General features: G+C 30.0%; 2 protein-coding genes across 2 annotated transcripts; both read left to right on the top strand.

The window, feature by feature from the left end:
* Positions 1–1,138: 1,138 nt before the first annotated feature.
* LOC113366879 (beta-hexosaminidase subunit alpha-like) lies at positions 1,139–11,688 on the top strand. The gene is made up of 10 exons (XM_026608526.1): positions 1,139–1,270; positions 2,945–3,099; positions 6,515–6,728; positions 6,900–7,021; positions 7,097–7,302; positions 9,226–9,338; positions 9,428–9,632; positions 9,718–9,934; positions 10,649–10,845; positions 11,295–11,688. The coding sequence occupies exons 2-10, from the start codon at positions 2,950–2,952 to the stop codon at positions 11,455–11,457; spliced, it is 1,587 nt and encodes a 528-aa protein (XP_026464311.1). The 5' UTR covers positions 1,139–1,270; positions 2,945–2,949; the 3' UTR covers positions 11,458–11,688.
* A 716-nt stretch (positions 11,689–12,404) lies between these two features.
* LOC113366880 lies at positions 12,405–20,468 on the top strand. The gene is made up of 19 exons (XM_026608527.1): positions 12,405–12,490; positions 13,173–13,388; positions 13,669–13,855; positions 14,144–14,262; positions 14,468–14,673; positions 14,824–14,936; positions 15,045–15,249; positions 15,322–15,538; positions 15,628–15,824; positions 15,882–16,040; positions 17,908–18,133; positions 18,220–18,406; positions 18,697–18,815; positions 18,944–19,149; positions 19,211–19,323; positions 19,430–19,634; positions 19,707–19,923; positions 20,051–20,247; positions 20,306–20,468. The coding sequence occupies exons 2-19, from the start codon at positions 13,197–13,199 to the stop codon at positions 20,466–20,468; spliced, it is 3,228 nt and encodes a 1,075-aa protein (XP_026464312.1). The 5' UTR covers positions 12,405–12,490; positions 13,173–13,196.
* The last annotated feature ends 218 nt before the right edge of the window (positions 20,469–20,686 follow it).

A 20,686-nucleotide genomic window follows, 5' to 3' on the forward strand; every position in this document is an offset into this window, starting at 1 on the left:
TCCAATCGGCCACTATTGTTTTGAATTCATATTTTAATATTTAAACTCATATTTAAACGTTTTACGTACAGGTCGGTGGCGACATCTAACACAGAACTATATGAACCCGATAGTCACTACGTAGTTCCCAACAAATTGGGAACGATTTTGCATAGAGGCGCTGCATGCAATCGCTTTAGAACCACAGGAATCTTAGTGGATTCCTATTGGATTTGGATATAATTATTTCCCGGTTTTAAAGAAATATCAATATATACATTTATATATCGCTTTATACTATATATGTCCTTCTCTTATTGAGATTTAGAACTTAAAAGGCACGTATAGGAGTCCATGGATTTTTAAAATTGAAATTAAAATTTACAAATGATTAAAATTCCAAACGTATCTGTTTGCAATTAATGCAGCCCCAGTAGATTGCACTTACTGTGGAATTGTAAGATGTCTCTTAATCAATATTATTTATAATTTTAAAAATCAAAAAGTTGCGATTGAAAATGTATGTACAATTTTAATTGCCAGAACATGGCACTCTTATTATATTATTATCATCCATTTAAACTCAATAATGCACTTGTATTGCATAGAACACCATTAGTTGTATAGAAATTTCTGTTGTAGACAGTTTCAAAAGGTTACAAAACATTCTATAAATATCATTTACAAGCAATTAAATTGAATTGAGAAAAAAACAATATAAAGACTTTAAATATTCAGACTGTCATCTACTTCTTAAAGATACACAGGCAATTCGCTTTTTACATAATGTAATGAATTACAAATAAAAAATTATATATAATTCTTGAAATTTGGACAAATATTAAGAGTTATATAATTCTTAATTTTTGTCCAAAATAAATATCATTTTTAAAAAATATTTTTTTCTTCATAAGCAAGAATCATAGTATTTCTTAATTATATATGATTTAATTTATATATTTAAACTATACTGTTTACATTTCTCTTCTAACAGAGGTCACTACTAATATTATATATAAATATTCCTTTAAAATAAAATGATTAAAAAAACGATGCTTATAAAATAACGTGCGTTACTTCCCACATCATCCAATTCTCTTTCTGGAATTATCAACTTATATATAAATTTGCTATTATCGAAAACAAATAAAGTGAGATATAAAATTTGTAAATAAACATTTTATGTACATAATACAGAAGCACGATATCGAAAAACTATATACACATCTATATTAGTGGTGCATCAAAAAGGAACACATAGTCCATGGAATAAAAGTTGGTAGAAAAAAAGGTACGGATATAAAAATATAAATATAATATATATATATATATATATATATATATATATATATATTCTGTTAGTTGCTAAACTTATTTCAAATGTAGATTAATTTGTTAATTATTAACAGAGATTAATGCCGGCGTTAACTGTTTATGATGTGTTTTTTTATGTGCAAGTGCTCTTTAATCTTTTAATATATATTTATTACTTCCCGTGGGGTAAGTTATTGTAATGGGCCGAAAATCGAAATTTAAAATTTTTACATTTCTCGACGTTTTGAAGGTTTCTGAACATTTGGCATACCTCAGAAAAAATAGATGTATGTGTGTGTGTATGTATGTATGGATACAAATTTCCAGTCACGTTTTCGGGCGCACGGATTAACCGATTTGAATGGTTTAAAAAACATTCGATTCCTATTAATAGGGAGATGAGCTGATTAGTTTTTGGCAAAGGCAGGTCCAGCAGTTACGGAGATAAAGAGCAAAGAGTGCACAAAATAGAAATCGAGTTTTTGAGAGAACGGAACATCCGATTTGAATGATCTAAAAAACATTCAATTAGTAATGATTGGGAGAAGTGTTTATTAGTTTTTGGCAAAGGCAGGCCCAGCCATTTCGAAGATACGGTGCTAAAGTGTAAAAAATTGCAGTTTTTGAGAGAAACTAAGCGTCCGATTTGAATGATTCAAAGAACTTGCTGCTTGTCTTAACAAAATAATTGATTTTGGAAAAAAAATTTTGTTTCAACTTTTTTTTTCAAAAAAAAAAAATGTTTTGTATATCGAAAATAATTCAGATTTTATTTTTAATTCTGACTATAGTTCTAATATACTTTAAACAAATAATTTGAGCTTTGCAATTCAGTTTATATAATTCTTATAAATATTAGACAATGTTACAATATTAATAATAATCTATTTGAAAACATTCAGTATTCCTCGAACATTTCGTTACGGTACGGGAAGTTCCAGCAATTTGACTTAAGGCACGATGCCATGCGCCCCATTAGTTTCTCAATATTTTAGTATATCTAATTTTCTTTACTTTTTAGATTTATGAAAATCTAATAGTTTTTGCTGGAACTTAATGATAATAGTAAATTGCTGGAACTTAATTAAAAATCTTGGTACGGAATCCAAAAAAATTTACACAAAATGTGTACACACTATTAAAATCTCTGTAAACATTTTTGACCGCAAAATGACATTTTTTTAACTTATTTTTATTGAGATTCCATAACCGCTGGACCTGCTTTCCCATAAACTTAATCAGCTCTTCATCTTGTCAATACAAGTAAAATGTATTGAATGTAATGAATTATTAAAATCGGACGCTCCATTATCTTAAAAACTAAGTTACCGTTTCTGGCACTTTTTGCCCCGTATATTCCGAACGGCCATCCCCTGCCTTCGCCAAAAACTAATCAGCAAGTCTCCTCATCAATACGAATCGAACGTTTTTTGAATTATTCAAATCGGTCGATCGGTGTTCCCGAAATCGTCGACGAAAATTTGTATCCGCACACACACATACATTCATTTTTTCTAAGGTATGCCTAAATGTTCAGAAACCTCTGAAACGTAAAGATATATAAAAAAAATTCATATTCGATTTTTTTGCGATTACTATAACTTACCTTACGGGAAGTTAATAATGTAAGTGATGGTTTGATTTTTTCCAGAAAAGATGATTAGGTCTTTGTTACTAGTGATGGTATGTTGCTCCATTTGTGTAGCATACAGGGATTGGATAGAAGAACCTGGTCCTAGGGTGAAAGCCACCCAAGGTGAGGTTTGGCCAAAACCTCAGCAACAACGAAGCACAAATGAGGTGATGGTAGTTCGGCCATCGGTCTTTCTTTTCGTGGTAAGAAAAAAATTAGATAATTATAATTGTTACATCTGCATGTTAGGGGGCGCCTAGTAATCACGTGAGGTTTTTAGGGGGAGGGGGGGTCTGACAGAAAATGACGAAATATTACGTGGAGAGAGAGGGGTATAGTAAGATATCACGTGTATTTATTTTTTACCTGATTTTTTTCAGAAAATTCGAACATTTTCAAAAAAAAAGATCAAAAATTTTACAGATTTTTCACGTAATTAAATATACATATGATGTTTGGTGGGAGAGGGGGGGTAATTTTGAATATCACCATGTATCACCAAGGGGGAGGGGAGGTCCCAGAATCCTCAAAAACTCGTTCACGTGATTATTGCACGCTCCCTTATTTCTATACCATAACAAATCTTTTATCATATGATTTTGTGTTTCTTTATTTTATAATGTACGATTTTTACATAAATGTTTACATATCCATTCCCAAAATTCCGAGAAACTTGCCTTACAAGTTTTAATATGAAAAAAGAGAAAAATAAATAACTTGACACACGCAAAGCTCAGACATCTGATTGTTATGCACAAAGGCATATCAACGACCGTTAAATTAAGTTTAACGAATCGGTATTTAAGATCAGCGGGATTCATTCCGACCATTTGCTCACGTATAGGAAAATGCGTTCCTATATTATGAAAAGAATTGTTCAACAGGGAGGGATTTAGAAAGAAACTTGAAAAATTGTTTTTATAATATCGTAGATATTAAACAAAAATCAGCAAACTATAAGAAAAGAATTGACGAATACTCAAACTGTTTGGCACAGAGAGTTTTTTTTAGAAACACTCCCAACCAGGATCCAAAGAAAAATACCTAATGATCTCATAGATATCCATTTAAAAAAAACGCTCATCACTTTATTAACTTCCCGTAGGTTATTGTAATCGTCCAAAAATCAAAATTGAAAATTTTTGCATTTCTCGACGTTCTGAAGGTTTCTAAACATTTTGGCATACCTCAGAAAAAATGGATGTGTGTGTGTGTGTATGTATGTATGGATACAAATTTCCAGTCACGTTTTCGGGCGCACGGATCAACCGATTCGAATGGTTCAACATTCGACTCCTATTGACAGAGAGATGTGTTGATTAGTTTTTGGCAAAGGCAGGTCCAGCAGTTACGGAGATGAAGAGCAAAGAGTGCAGAAAATAGAAATCGAGTTTTTGAGTGGACGATTTGAATAATCTAAAAATATTCAATTAGTGATGATTGGGAGAAGTGGCTATTAGTTTTTGACAAAGGCAGGCCCAGCCATTTCGAAGATACGGAGCTAAATGTGCAAAAAATGGCAGTTTTTGAGAGAACTAAGCGTTCGATTTAAATGATTCAAAGAACTTTCTGCTTGTCTCAACAAAATAATTGATTTTGAAAAAAAAATTTGTTTCAACTTTTATATTTCGGAAATAATTCAGATTTTATTTTTAATTCTGACTATAGTACTAATATACTTTGAACAAATAATTTCAACTTTGCAATTCAGTTTATATAATTCTTATAAATAATAGACAATGTTACAATATTAATAATAATCTATTTGAAAATATTCAGTATTCTTCGAACATTTCGTTATGGTACAAATCAAAATATAATATTTAAATAATTTATTGTTAGAAATACAAATGATTCCATGCATTTATGCAATTATTTGAAAACGCATATTTTATAATTATAAACATAGTTCTAATAAAAGCAACATGACTCTCATAACAATTTGAATGGAACTTGATTTTTCTAGAAATACCCCTTCAAATTCATTTCATATTTGAATTTTGAAACTTTTGAACTATCCCTAACTTTTCATAATTTATGCGATTAATATTAAATACGTTTTGTTTATTGATTATATCCATGTAATAAAATGCTTCTCTATTTCCAAAAATAAGTTTCACATTATAAACATTTTAATGGACATTTTTGGACAGTTTATCTATTTTCTAGAAGTAATCTTCTCTTCAATCTTCTATGATCGATTGAAAATTATTAAAAATTATATGTGTAAATAATTTTTTAGAAATGTGTGCATTAGGTTAAAAGTTCACTGGGATCCCCTCTAAATTGACATTAGGTTAAAGGTTACTACATTGATAAATCTCATCCATTATCAAACAAGATGCATCTTTTAAGTAACATAATATTTGTTCAATACATTGCTATCAATATTGATATTTCCAAGAATACTTTGCAGGAATAAATTTTAAATAAAGAATCATTTCATTCTTAAATGTAAATCATTTAGACAAACACCACTGTTTAATGACGTTTAAAATAAGACTTTAATACATGTCAGTATGTTTTGTTGACTCCTTGACCTTAAATATTTATTTATGGATGATATTTTTACTAAGATTTTATTATATGAACATTGACACGGTTATTTATAGAATTAAAAAGCTATTCTCAAAACGTCGAGTTTTAGCTAATAATTTAATTAATTTTATATGAAAAATAATTTGTATTGAACCTGACTTCAATTTTCATCTGCATGGTATTTGAAAAGGAATTCAAATAACTGAATTTTTCCTATTTTTTCATATTGTATGGTATGTTTGGAGAAGTTTTGATTTTGTGCTTTATTGAATCAATGCAACTTTAAACTATAAAATCTGTAATTTAAGATAAATGTAAATCATCAAATCAAGAGCAAGGTTACGAGATACATTATTAGTATCCCACACTAATAATGTCTTCGTAACCTTGCTCTTGAATATGATGATGACTGAGTACTTTATCTATAAGATATACTATTAACTACCCAAAGAAGTATATATTTTTGCCAGAAAATCCGATAAGATCATTTTATGTTTTCTCTACTTTTCAAGTTTTTCTGAATGACACCAAAATTGGAAAAAGTCTGTGGGTATGAAGAATGAATGTATGTTAGCTAAAACTTGACCATTCGTCGACGTTTTCTGAAAAAGGATTGTACCGATTTCAAATATTTAATATAGCAGAAAAATGCAAAAATTATCGTCCACGTTTGCGCAAAAATACAAACCGATTTTGAAATTTTAAAAATCGTCTAAAAGATATCAGTTGAGGGATCATGCTTTCTTTATAATAATTGGTCAGGCTGTTTCTTTGCAATTAATTATCGAAAAATTTGTCGCTTTTTATACAACTCTAACGTGAAGCAAAATACCACTTACACCTAGTTTAATAAATATTCTTCATTGCCCTCATCATTCTTTTATCGCAACTTTATTGTAAAATTGATACTACTAATTATTTCAAGGGCTAGGGTTGATTTTGGATCTATTTTATACCAAAATCAAAAGCATAGGACACAAAAAAAATTTGGTTTATGGTCATCGATAAAGATAAAATATATGATAATATAAGAAGTCCCATTTTCTTTAGAATGAAGGCACAGCATGTAAAGATCTAGATGAGATGTTAGTAAGATACAAAGGCATAATGCTTAGAACTTTACCAATGACTTCGCGCCATTGTAATGGAAACAGAAAATTATGTCCTGGTCGTAGAAGGAGTTCCAGGAGTTACCTGAATTCGTTAAGGATCAACCTGGAAGGTCCATGTGATTTGCCGTTGGATTCCAACATGAATGAAACATGTAAGTAAAATATATTGCACAAGTAATAAATGATGGCACAAAAATTGAAAATTTACTAATGTGAGAGACTCACCAAGCTGTTAAATTATGTTAGTTTGTAGTCAACATACCATTTTTTAGATGTCGTCGATTTGCAACTTTGAAAAAGTATTTATGAATTTATAATTTTAGATAGTTTGACAATTTCTCCCGTACAAGGAGAATCAGTTTTGCATTCCCAAACATACTGGGGCATTATAAGAGGATTGGAAACGTTCTCACAATTACTTTATGCTGATCCAGTTGAGCACGTCGTAAATATCCTAAGTTGACTAAATTTCAAATAACTTTTCACAATATTTGATTTATTTATTGTTGTTTCCTTATAGCTATTGTTAAACAAAACTACAATTTATGACTACCCAAGATTTTCTCATAGAGGAATTTTGCTCGATACATCAAGACATTTCATACCTCTGCAAAAAATCATGCAACTTTTAGATGCAATGTCATATAATAAAATGAATGTTTTTCATTGGCACATTGTTGATGATCAAAGTTTTCCATATGAGAGCTATACTTTTCCTGAATTAAGGTAACTAACAGAGTAGAAGTAAAAATACTCACAAACAACTATATGAGAAATTCACATGGTAATACTATTAGTGCAGTAAACGGAGCGTTTTAGGTCTGAATTTTTTTACGGTCCTCCGAATTGAATGAAATTTTGGAATTAGGTTCATCTTACCCTCAAGTTCAAAAGTGAAAACAATTCGGGTTGCGCCATCACCACCCGGGGGGATGACAACCCCTCTCAATTGTGTAATTACATTTTTTCAAAATAACGTCGGAAATCGATAGAAGAACTAATTATAAGAAAAAATGTCTTTTATAGTTTTTCAAAAAAACTAATACTTTTCAAGTTACTGGCCACCAAAGATTCATATATTTTTGGCGTTTTTCTTCGTTTTTTTGCAAATATCTCCTAAAATATACATTTTAACGAAAATCATGTAATGAATAAAATAATGTCAGTAAAAATCTTAATAAATCGGTATTACATAAAGTTTTCTAGGAAAAATATTAAGAAAGACTTGAAAGAGCAAAATTGTTTTTGATTTCGTTCAAGATTTAATTGTTGTATTTAAAGCCATCTAGTGTCGAGGTTTTACATTTTATGCATTTCGGTGAAATTGGGTTTTATAGTGCTCAACATAAGCTTAAAAATGAGTGCTGTTACAAGTTTTTTGCGTGTAAAATGAGTAAGCTATCGTGCAAATAAGAAGCATATACGAAGTTTTTTTTCTTTTAAATCATATGGTTTAATGAGCGCCATTTCCACCAGAATTAAAGTAATTCACATTCCATCTAGAATTGTCTTCATTATAGACATCTTGATGGATTCTAGCAAATTCACTACTTTAGTACAAACTATGTTCAGAACACTCACGATTTTATAAAAACTTTTTTTTCCAATTTTTTAAGAAATCGAAATTATTTTCATTATATCTCAAAAAAATAAAAGATACGTATAAAAGCATATAGATAAAAATCAAAGGGATCTTTCTAGCTTATTTTTGTTTTTTATTATTTTTCTTTCACACAAAAATTGACAAAGTTATGAATGTTTAAAGACTGCGCGGCCGCGCAAATTGGAAAAAAAAGTTTTTATAAAATCGTGAGTTTTCTGAAAATAGTTTGTACTAAAGTAGTGAATCTGCTAGAATCCATTAAGATGTTTATAATGAAGTGAATTCTAGATGGAATGTGAATTACTTTAATTCTGGTGGAAATGGCGCTCATTAAACTATGTGATTTAAAAGAAAAAAACTTCGTATATGCTTCTTATTTGCTAGATAGCTCACTCATTTTACACGCAAAAAACTTGTAACAGCACTTATTTTAAAGCTTATGTTGAGCACTATAAAACCCAATTTTACCGAAATGCATAAAATGTAAAACCTCGACACTAGATGGCTTTAAATACAACAATTAAATCTTGAACGAAATAAAAAACGGCTTTGCTCTTTCAAATCTTCCTTAATATTTTTCCTAGAACACTTTATGTAATACCGATTTATTAATATTTTTATTGACATTATTTTGTTCATTACATGATTTTCGTTAAAATGTATATTTTAGGAGATATTTGCAAAAAAACGAAGAAAAACGCCAAAAATATATGAATCTTTAGTGGCCAGTAACTTGGAAAGTATTAGTTTTTTTGAAAAACTATAAAAGACATTTTTTCTTATAATTAGTTCTTCTATCGATTTCCGACGTTATTTTGAAAAAATGTAATTACACAATTGAGAGGGGGTGTCATCCCCCTATAGGGTGATGGCGCAACCCGAATTGTTTTCACTTTTGAACTTGAGGGTAAGATGAACCTAATTCCAAAATTTCATTCAATTCGGAGCACAGTAAAAAAAATCAGAGGTTATACCCTTTTTTCCTCTCCGTTTACTGCACTATATACAATTACACTAGAAAATATTTTTATTTTATAATGTTTCAGTCAGATGGGTTCTTACCATTCAAGTATGGTATACACTCAACAAGATATTGCAAGAGTTATAGAGTATGCTGGAAAGTTAGGAATCAGAGTTATGCCAGAATTTGATTCACCAGGTTCGTATTTCCACATTCCACAATTGTAAAAAAAACATAGCTCATTTTTACAACTTGTTGCATCAACCAACAAATTTATTAATTTATAGGACACACAAGATCATGGGGTGTCGCACATCCAGAAATTTTAACTCCATGTTATACAAATGGACAATTGGATGGTACCCTAGGACCCATCGATCCTACACTCAATGAAACATATGAATTTATGGAAAAATTATTGCAGGAAATTATTCAAGTCTTTCCTGATAAATATTTGCATCTTGGTGGTGATGAAGTTGGATTCAGCTGCTGGTAATGAATGATTAATGATCAAGATTGAAATTAATCCGTCGTTGATACTTAATTTTATTGATGATAATATAATTGTTTCTTCTAGGCAAAACAATCCCCACTTAAATGAAAGAATGCGAGCAATGGGTATACCAAATTTGACAAAATTGGAGGAGGTGTATATACAAAAATTGGTGGATATGACAACAAAATTTAATGCAAGTGCTCTGGTTTGGCAAGAAGTATTTGATAATGGTGTATTATTACCAAGCGATACAATTGTGCACATATGGACAGGCGATCACCAAGCTAAACTACAACAGGTTTCTTTCCCAATTTTATCTTATTTATTACTATTGATTTATGGCCTGATAAAAATTATATATATATTTGTATTACAATCAATCGAACAAACCGACGAAATGAAATGAAATATTATAGCATGAATAAATATGCCAAATATTTTAATTGGGTGTAAAACAATGACATAAAAACCTAATCATAAAATCTTACATAATTGTATAATAGCAAATTGATTTTACTAGGGTGGTCCTTAATATGGATATTTTCGAATTTCTTTGCTCCCAGGTGCTCAAATGGTTCCAAAGTGATAAAAACAAACCCTCTGAAAGTTGTAGCTCTTAATATTAACTTTTAGATAGTGCGCAAATCAATCAAACTTCGTATGGAAATAGCATGGAAAAAATTTGAAAAAATAAAAAATAAATTTTTAGGAATAACTTAGCGACAAATGAATTAAAAGTTAAAATTTGTGTCATTTTTTATTGAAAATTCTACGCTCTGCAAAATTTTTGAAACTTTTTCCATGCTATTTCCATACGAAGTTTGATTGAACTGCGCACTATCTAAAAGTTAATATTAAGAGCTAAAACTTACAGAGATTTGTTTTTTATGAATTTGGAACCATTTGAGCCCTTGGGAGCAAGGAAAATCGAAAATGTCCATATTAAGGACCACCCTAATGTATATAATAATTAATTAATTAATTTATGATTGAGATAAACCTTAATTTTCAGGTGACAAGTGCCGGTCTACCTGCCCTCCTCTCCACCTGTTGGTACTTGGACCATTTGGCAACTGGAGGAGATTGGTTGAAATTTTACAAATGTGATCCATGGGATTTTCCAAGTGATAGCCGCCAAAGAGATTTAGTCCTAGGAGGAGAAGCTTGTATGTGGTCAGAAGTTGTTGACGCTAATAATGTTCTTCAAAGGTGAGCCTAAAATTATGTAAGAAAATCTCAGTACCAAAAGTTATGGCTGAGATGGTTAATGATCAGCTGATAAAATATCAACTTTCCAAAAGAGAATTTTATGTTTTGGCTAGGAAGTTCGAGTAGCTAATTATGTTTTCTCAGTATATAATCATTCTGAAATTAATTAGTTAATTATAATTAACTTCCCGTGTATACACAAAACAATAAAGAAGGAATGTTTCCAATTTTTTTATCTTATGAAGGTTGTGTATAAGGTGTCATCTGAATAAAAATAATAAGATATTTCTACAAATACAAACAGACTGACGATGAGTTATTTCTACAAGCAAAACATTGTTATCTGATGTTCTGGATATTATTCAAACATTCGCCTCAAATATTTGCATATAAACGAATTGCCATACAGAACTCTATCTCTTATATTTTGTGATTTTGTATTTTATCAGAGTTTGGCCTCGTGCTTCTGCGGTGGCTGAAAAATTGTGGTCAAAAATGAATGCAGATAATACAAGTTACGCGGCCCGAAGGTTGGAAGAGCATTCTTGTCGCATGAACCGTCGAGGAATACCAGCCCAACCTCCAAATGGCCCTGGTTTTTGCCTGACTTAAGGGAGAAGCAGAAGTATCAAGAAATTTTAAACCAAATCCATTGAGATAATAGAAACAAATGATATTGATACAAAGAACTGATGTTCTTTGCAGCATTAGCCCCTTGAAAAATTGTTGGAACAAACATATCCTTTATCAGTATGTTCTATTTACCAAAACGTTGGATGTGACTTTAGCTTAATATCATATGCCCACTTCTTATATATTACTGAAGTAATTGTATTTTATTCGAAGTAAAACAGTTCGTGAAAGTGTTAAATTCCAAGTGTTCCCTTATCGATTAATATATGTATAAAATATTTATCTAAAATCAGCTGATTAAAATCTTGCTTGTAACATTTGTAAAAATTAGAATATCTAAGATAAGCATATGATATAACTCAAATATTTTTCCATATGTGTCTATTGATTAATTATTATCAACCAGACGATTATCATGGAATTACAACAATAACCAATTACATATTTTACCTATCAGAGAATACAGTAACACTTTTGATTTATTTGTAACACTTTAATAAGAATTTTCCAATATGTTTTCATTTGTCAATCATGAGTCAGAGGACATTTTATTTAATTTTAAACTTTATTCAGTTTGCAATGAATTGTAAGACTGTGAATGTACATTTATTGTTTATATAAATACTTTAAGAAATATAATTCTCAAGTATTTTAAAAATAAAAAATAATCTAATAAGATTGTACACAGCAATTTTATATAAATAATTTAAATAATTAATTATTTAATTAATTTGAATAGTAAGTAGCGCAATTCATTATTCACTATTTAATGGTCAACATAAGTGAAATAGTAAAAAATTAAAAAAATGATTTTTTTACATGAAATTTAAAAAAAAATACACGTATTTTCCATTTATTAAAATATTTGGGAATCAAAATTGATAGATATATCTCATCTCCAAATTGTTATCGGAAAACTGATAAATTGGACATATAAATTTGATAAACAAAAGTTAATTTTGATGAGTCTTTAATTTGTGATAGAACTACATGCTTCAAAGTGATACATAAGGTAAGTTTTGTTTTTATCAATATAATTTAGAGCCTAAATAAAGCATAATAAATGAAATACAATGATAATTTAAAGAATTGTATATTAAACGTAATTTAAATTTTATTAAAGAGCAACTTTACGAAAGCGCTCTATTTGATGTATTATGCTGACTCAGTTCGCAAACCAGTACAAAAACCCATCAGATTTTATTTATACATTTTTAAAACATTATTATTAGGGGACTATTTATCCATAAAATATTAAAAAAAACAAAATAACTGCATTTTTAACTATATGACCATAACACCATTTAAACGACTTAACAATAATATAACTATATACCATTCAGATGTAAATTGATTTCAGTCTGCATTTATATAAACAATTAATCCTTTCCACTCGCGAGTTCCAAGATTTATATGAATTTTGCCGCCGTAGCGGCGGCATCCGAGTGGGAAGGGTTAATTATTATATTGGGTGGAAAGGGTTAATTGCAATATAGGTTGACTTTTTATATTTAATTCGGCTAAAAAACATTTAAACGATAAAGTAGTAATGGTTCGCTCGGTGCAGTTAAGTTATCGCAGATATGTAAAAATATTTAATTTGTATGTAAATTACACGAACACAGATATTGTGTTACAATATTATTGTGCGCGTCTTAGCATAATTTTAAACCTTAATTACTCGATTTCAGCAGTATTTATTTAAGCATTCTACAAAAATGGCAATGTTGGGTTCCATTGCCACATTGTCTGTGTTCATAATACTAGTATTAAGTGTAGTACTAGGAGATTTGATCGAAGAACCAGGTTCAAGAACCAAGCCAACCCAAGGAGCTGTTTGGCCCAAACCTCAACAACAGACCTTCAACAATGAAATTTACTCTCTGAATCCTTATGAATTCAAATTCCAGGTAACTAGGAATCAAAATGTTCAGGAATACATACTGTATTTTTGAATTGGTGCAAAAATAGAATACCAGTAACAATATAGGCTAAAAATATGTTATTGATTGCTATAAAAAATCGACTAAGTCTTATCTTCTCTGTAGATAAAAGCATATATGAAAATATTTTTATCGACGGTTATGAAATTCCCAATCCCCAGATGTTAGATAATTTTTGGATATGATCAATTAGTATATTTCACAACACATTTTGCCTAAAACTTTCTCCAATTCCAATTTTATTTAGAATGAGATCAACGATTGTGCCAATATCAATGCAGCTCTCCAACGCTACAAACATATTTTGGTAAAAAGTTTACCAAAACCATGGAAGAAAAACAGAACACTATTCAGAGGTGAAACTTTGAGTACATTGAAAGTTTTCCTCAATGGAACATGTGAAACTCCATTAGATACTAATATGGACGAGCACTGTAAGTTTTGATCGAAGTAATTACTAGTGAATTTTGATTGTAGTAATAATTGCAGTGTCTAATTTAGTTAGTAATATTAAAAACACTGTAATTTTTCATATTTATGTAGATATCCTAAACTATATCGTTACACCATTAATCGACACTTTATGCTTAATTTTTTTCAATTTAGAATTCTTTGAACTATTTATTTAATAACATTATTTCTAAAAAATAGAGCGTAGTGATTTTTAACAGTTTATATAAAATTATTAGATTTACTACAAAATAATGAAAATAATTTTCCAGACGAACTTAATGTGGTGGCAGGCAGTGACTCTAGATTGATTGCAAACACATATTGGGGAGTAATCAGAGGTCTAGAAACCTTTTCACAATTAGTCTTCCTCGACGAAAAATCTAACACCGTAAGTTTTCTAATATATAACAGTACACATTAAAACAATCCAAATTAACTACGTTTATTAAACAAACAGGAATAAATTTTAACCCAGAAAAAGTTTTAACATCAATTTTAAGTTTTAAAAAGTTAGCAAAGATATAATTATATTTATATGACGCAATGATTAATATTAACTTTTATGCAAATTAATAAAAATTATTTTTTTTCAGATCCAAATCAAAGGGACTAAAATTGTTGATTTTCCTAGATTTTCACACCGTGGAATATTATTGGACACCTCCAGACACTTTATGCCTGTGAAAACTATTTACAAACTTTTGGACGCAATGTCTTATAATAAGATGAATGTTTTCCATTGGCACATTGTTGATGACCAAAGTTTCCCATACAACAGTATTACCTTCCCTGAACTCAGGTAATAGAAAAAATATACTTTTCATATTTTACGCCCTAACGCTTTATTATATATTAATGATATGAATAAAGAATATTGCAAGCTACTATATATATATGTATGAAATATCACTTTGAAAATTGATTTTTTAATATATTTATTTTTATCCAGCGAAAAGGGCGCTTTTCATTATACTATGGTATATTCGCAAGCGGATATCGCAGCCATAATTGCCTATGCCAAAACATTGGGAATTAGAGTCATGCCAGAATTTGATTCTCCTGGTGAGTATATTAAATATATTAATAAATTAAATTAACTGCAAATCACTATGCCCAGTAATAATAGAAAAAACATTATTGCTAACTACAATTTTATCACAATATTATCAGGACATACAAGATCCTGGGGTGTATCGCATCCTGAGTTACTTACCGCATGCTACAAAGATGGTAAACCAGATGGAACTTATGGTGCAGTTGATCCAACTTTGAACACAACTTACATATTTTTCGAAAAATTACTGAAAGAGATCAGTGAGGTGTTTCCGGATAAATATTTACATCTTGGAGGTGATGAGGTTGGATTCGATTGCTGGTGAGAATAATGTTATTCTAGACAAACAATAACATTATGTAATTATAACATTTTCCATTATTTTTATAATAGGTTAAGTAATCCTGATTTAATTGCACGAATGGATTTCTTAGGAATTGAAAATGTTAGAAAACTGGAGGAAGTATTCATTCAAAGATTAGTGGATATGACCACTAAATTAGGCGCAAGTGCTCTAGTGTGGCAAGAAGTATTCGAAAACGGTGTTGTTTTGCCAAATGGCACCATTGTACATATATGGACTGGTGACCAAAAGCAAAAGCTCAATCAAGTAATTGTTGATTTTAGATATTCATTATAAATTAGACTATAAACAATTTTAAATATTGATTCATTTATTTTTGTTCATTTATTATATAGATAACAGGGGCTGGTCTTCCAGCTTTGCTTTCCGCCTGCTGGTATTTAGATCACATAGCAGGCGGTGGTGATTGGAACAAATATTATAACTGTGACCCATGGGATTTCCCTGGAGACGACAAACAAAAGAAATTGGTGCTCGGAGGTGAGGCTTGCATGTGGGCCGAAGTTGTAGACAAAACCAATGTGTTGCAAAGGTAAACAATAAAATATTTTTATCTAAAAATTGTGGGTAAATTTAATTCAATTTATAGGATTTGGCCACGTGCATCGGCAGTAGCTGAAAAATTGTGGTCAGCTCAGAACGCTGATAATACGAATGAGGCGTCCAAACGATTGGAAGAACATTCCTGCAGAATGAATAGACGTGGTATACCATCACAACCACCGAATGGTCCAGGCTACTGTTTAATGTAAAAAGATTCTGTTATATACCACACTTTTGGTAAACAGGCATATGCAATTTTATAGAATTATATGTATTTTTATAGATAAAATAAAAAAATAATATAAACTAAGGTAACTTTTATTTCTCAATATTGATATGTTATTAATCTAAATCAGCAGTCACATCAGTTTTCACTTGAGAACATAAAAAGCAATATGTTCCCAAATAAAAATATCCAATACTCTGCATTTATTTATTTATTCATGGCAAGCTGTTATGAATAATAATAAATATTATTTCAGGCTCTAGTCAATCTTGGTGCATCAATAAAAAATGCATTAGAATTACAAAAATTGAAGACAGGACAATCGATTGAGTTGCCATCATACATCAGCCACATCATTAAAGACTTAACACTGGAACTCGTTAAGTTCTGATTACTGTTAAAAATTATAATCTTGATGTAATTATAATTATTATCTATAATTATCACGTCAAAGTAGATTTTCAGATATAAAACACGAAAACAATGCCAATTGCCTGCACACTGCACTTGGATGAGAATTGAATGAATTGCAAATTATTTTAATGTGCTGTTTTTAAATTACGTTTTAGATTTTTATTGGTTATGATAACGCGTTTTTGATAAAAAAAAATTCCATAACGGTTATACTAAAATGCATAAAGATTGCCATACGCATAATAAAGAAAGATTAAGTATAATAAACGCTGTATAATAAATTTATCAAAAATATGCTTCCATAAATTTTGCATGTAACAAATGTAAATATAGGCACAATTGAAAAATCTTCATTACAACTCAGATGGTTTTCCATGCAAGTCTCCATTAAATAATTTTGAGGGTCTATTGCCGGAGGGTTATCATCAATTTAAAGGAACAATCATTCACAAAAATATTAATTTAAATTTGCTCATATCTCGTTTCAGATACAAATTATTAGCAATCATAATCATGCATCTAGAAGACCAGAAGTAAGCATTTTTAATAAATATAATGTATCTATATGAACTTTATACTCAGTTTTCAATAGATTGCAAATTGCATGGTGTGAATTTTAAGCAAATATTATGAATGCATTTTTATTATTTAGGTATTCAACTTAAGAAAACCAATACCCAAATATGTTAAAAAAACAGAATAATTAAAAAATTATGAACATTAAATTCATATACCTTAACAGCATAAATAATCCTTAATTATTACCATGTCTTAACGTGCACTGCACAACAAAAATTATAATAAATATGCACACAGAAATTGATTTCACATACAATTTAAAAAAGAAATACCCATGTTTTGTGCAAAGTTCAAAAAATTTGAGAGTTACCAAAATTGAACAATCTGCAGCTCATCTCCAATTTGTTATCAAAAAACTGATAAATTGGGCATATAAATTTGATAAATAATAGTCTTTTTGATGAGTTTTTAATTTGTGTTAGGATTATATACTTCAAATTGTTACATAAGGTAAGATTTTGTATTCATCAATATTATTCAAAGAGATGGGATTTGAATCAGAGGTGCCAAGTTCGATACCCGCTTCAATCAGTAGTGATATGAATTTTTACTTGGAAATATAGCTGGCAGAACCTTTAAGTTCAAATTGTTGTTCAAATAAAAATAAGGAGAATAAGTACTCAAATAGTGCATTTTATTAACAAGCAACATAACAAGAGAAAAGCAAGAAAGCTTCAAATTAAATGACCTTTTATCAATAAAACACAAAAAGCAATATCACCTGGTCCAAGTACATTTTACCACAGCTGTAAATTTATTTCAGTTCGCACAATATATTATTATAATAAAAATATTAAATATTATTATATTGCCATGTAAATATAATATCGAAATTTTAATTATTCGATTTCAGCAGTATTTATTTTTATTTGGGAAAGCATTGTCGGAAAATGGTAATGTTGCGTTTCATTACCACACTGTCTGTGTTTTTATTAGTATTAAATGCAGTATCATGTGATTACATCGAGGAACCAGGCCCAAGAACCAAGCCAACACAAGGAGCTGTTTGGCCCAAACCTCAAGAACAAACCTTCAACAACGAAATATACTCTCTGAATCCTTATGAATTCAAATTCCAGGTAAACAAAAATACAAATTTTAATAAATAAAATCATATTTTAAAGAGCCTAACACTTTTCCATTTTGTTTCTTCAATTTCAATTAGAATGAGATCAACGATTGTGCCAATATCAATGCAGCCCTCCAACGCTACAAAAATATTTTGGTAAAAAGCTTACCAAAACCATGGAAGAAAAACAGACTACTATTCAGAGGTGAAACCTTGAGTACATTGAAAGTTTTCCTCAATGGAACATGTGAAACTCCATTAGATACAAATATGGACGAGCACTGTAAGTTTTGATTGAAGTAGTTATACTAGTGTATTTTGATTGCAGTATTAACTGTAGTGTCTAATTTAGTTAGCAAAATTAAAAACACCGTAATCTTTAATATTTATATTGACTTCCTTATCTATATCATTATACAATTAATCTACTTTATGTTTAATTTTTTTTTCAATTTAAAATTCTTTGAACTGTTTATTTAATAACATTAGTTCCAAAAAATAGGGTGTAGTGGTTTTAAACAGTTTATATCAAATTATTGAATTTACTACAAAATAATAAAAATAATTTTCCAGACGAACTCAATGTGGTGGCAGGCAGTGACTCCAGATTGATTGCAAACACATATTGGGGAGTAATCAGAGGTCTAGAGACCTTTTCACAATTAGTCTTCCTCGACGAAAAATCTAACACCGTAAGTTTTCTAATATATAATTTAATAAAAAAAAAACTTTGAATTGCATGTAAAATTGATTCTGGACCTTTCTATTCAATTACTATCAACAACTTTTATGAAAGATATTGAAAAGTTATTTCTTTCAGATCCAAATTAAAGGCACCAAAATTGTCGATTATCCAAGATTTTCACACCGTGGATTATTATTAGACACTTCCAGACACTTTATGCCTGTAAAAACTATTATTGATATTCTGGACGCAATGTCTTATAATAAGATGAATGTTTTCCATTGGCACATTGTTGATGACCAAAGTTTTCCATACCAAAGTATTACATTCCCTGAACTCAGGTAAGAGAAATAACATATTCCATGCCACGATTTATTAGTTAACACGTTTATTTTTATCTAGCGAAAAGGGCGCTTTTCATCAAACCATGGTTTATTCGCAAACAGATATCGCAACCATAATTGCCTATGCCAAAACATTGGGAATTAGAGTCATGCCTGAATTTGATTCTCCCGGTGAGATTAAATATATTAATAAATTAAATTAACTGCAAATCACTATACCCAATAATAATAAAAAAAAACATTATTGCTAACTACAATTTTATCACAATATTATCAGGACATACAAGATCCTGGGGTGTATCGCATCCTGAGATACTAACTGCATGCTACAAAGATGGCAAACCAGATGGAACTTATGGGGCAATTGATCCAACTTTAAACACAACTTATACTTTCTTCGAAAATCTACTCAAAGAGATCAGTGAGGTGTTTCTAGATAAATACTTGCATCTTGGAGGTGATGAAGTTGGATTCAATTGCTGGTGAGAACAATGTAATGTATCCATAGATAAATAACATTTTATAAAATCATAAATTTTTAATTATAACCATAGGTTGAGTAATCCTGAATTAATTGCACGAATGGAGTTCTTAGGTATTGAAAATGTTAGAAAATTGGAAGAAGTATTCATACAAAGATTAGTGGATATGACCACTAAATTGGGCGCAAGTGCTCTAGTGTGGCAAGAAGTATTCGATAACGGTGTTATTCTGCCAAATGGAACCATTGTACATATATGGGTTGGTGATCACAGGCAAAAGCTCAATCAAGTAATTATTGACTTTAGATATTAATTATAAATTTGACGATAAATGAACAAAAAAAGCGTATAACAACGTATTGAAATAAAATAGTCACTACTTCTTGTATGTCCTTACTATATACAGAATTATATAGGTAACCGGGGCTGGTCTTCCAGCTTTGCTTTCCACTTGCTGGTATTTAAGCCAAATATCTGGCGGTGGTGATTGGAACAAATATTATAACTGTGACCCGTGGGATTTTCCTGGAGACGACAAACAAAAGAAATTGGTAATTGGCGGTGAGGCTTGCATGTGGGCAGAATATGTAGACAAAACTAATGTTTTGCAAAGGTAAAGAAATAAAATATATTTAATTAACAATCGTATTCACATTTAATTCGATTTATAGGATTTGGCCACGTGCATCGGCAGTAGCTGAAAAATTGTGGTCAGCTCAGAACGCTGATAATACGAATGAGGCGTCCAAACGATTGGAAGAACATTCCTGCAGAATGAATAGACGTGGTATACCATCACAACCACCGAATGGTCCAGGCTACTGTTTAATGTAAAAAGATATTGCTGTAAATTACATACCACATTTTTTGGTAAACAGGCATATGCAATTTTATAGAATTATATGTATTTTTATAGATAAAATACAAAAAATAAAATAGAAAAAGATAACATTTATTCCTTAATCATGGTAAGTAAATGGTCAACTTAAGTATTAATACAAATGGACGTTCATAAGACAACCCTCAATAAAATATTATCTAGTTCGAAAGAA

This window comes from Ctenocephalides felis, unplaced genomic scaffold, assembly GCF_003426905.1.
Source record: "Ctenocephalides felis isolate EL2017-DRISC unplaced genomic scaffold, ASM342690v1 CF-g0.4_SCAFFOLD_01170, whole genome shotgun sequence".
Classification (NCBI taxonomy): domain Eukaryota; kingdom Metazoa; phylum Arthropoda; class Insecta; order Siphonaptera; family Pulicidae; genus Ctenocephalides; species Ctenocephalides felis.

Bases quoted from the DNA above. Each gene is read 5' to 3' on its own strand.
- LOC113366879 (XM_026608526.1), top strand. From the start codon at position 2,950: ATGATTAGGTCTTTGTTACTAGTGATGGTATGTTGCTCCATTTGTGTA. The intron at 7,303-9,225 runs GTAACTAACAGA...ATAATGTTTCAG, and splicing joins TATACTTTTCCTGAATTAAG to TCAGATGGGTTCTTACCATT. The intron at 9,935-10,648 runs GTTTCTTTCCCA...CTTAATTTTCAG, and splicing joins ACCAAGCTAAACTACAACAG to GTGACAAGTGCCGGTCTACC.
- LOC113366880 (XM_026608527.1), top strand. From the start codon at position 13,197: ATGGCAATGTTGGGTTCCATTGCCACATTGTCTGTGTTCATAATACTA. The intron at 14,674-14,823 runs GTAATAGAAAAA...ATTTTTATCCAG, and splicing joins ATTACCTTCCCTGAACTCAG to CGAAAAGGGCGCTTTTCATT. The intron at 19,150-19,210 runs GTAAGAGAAATA...ATTTTTATCTAG, and splicing joins ATTACATTCCCTGAACTCAG to CGAAAAGGGCGCTTTTCATC.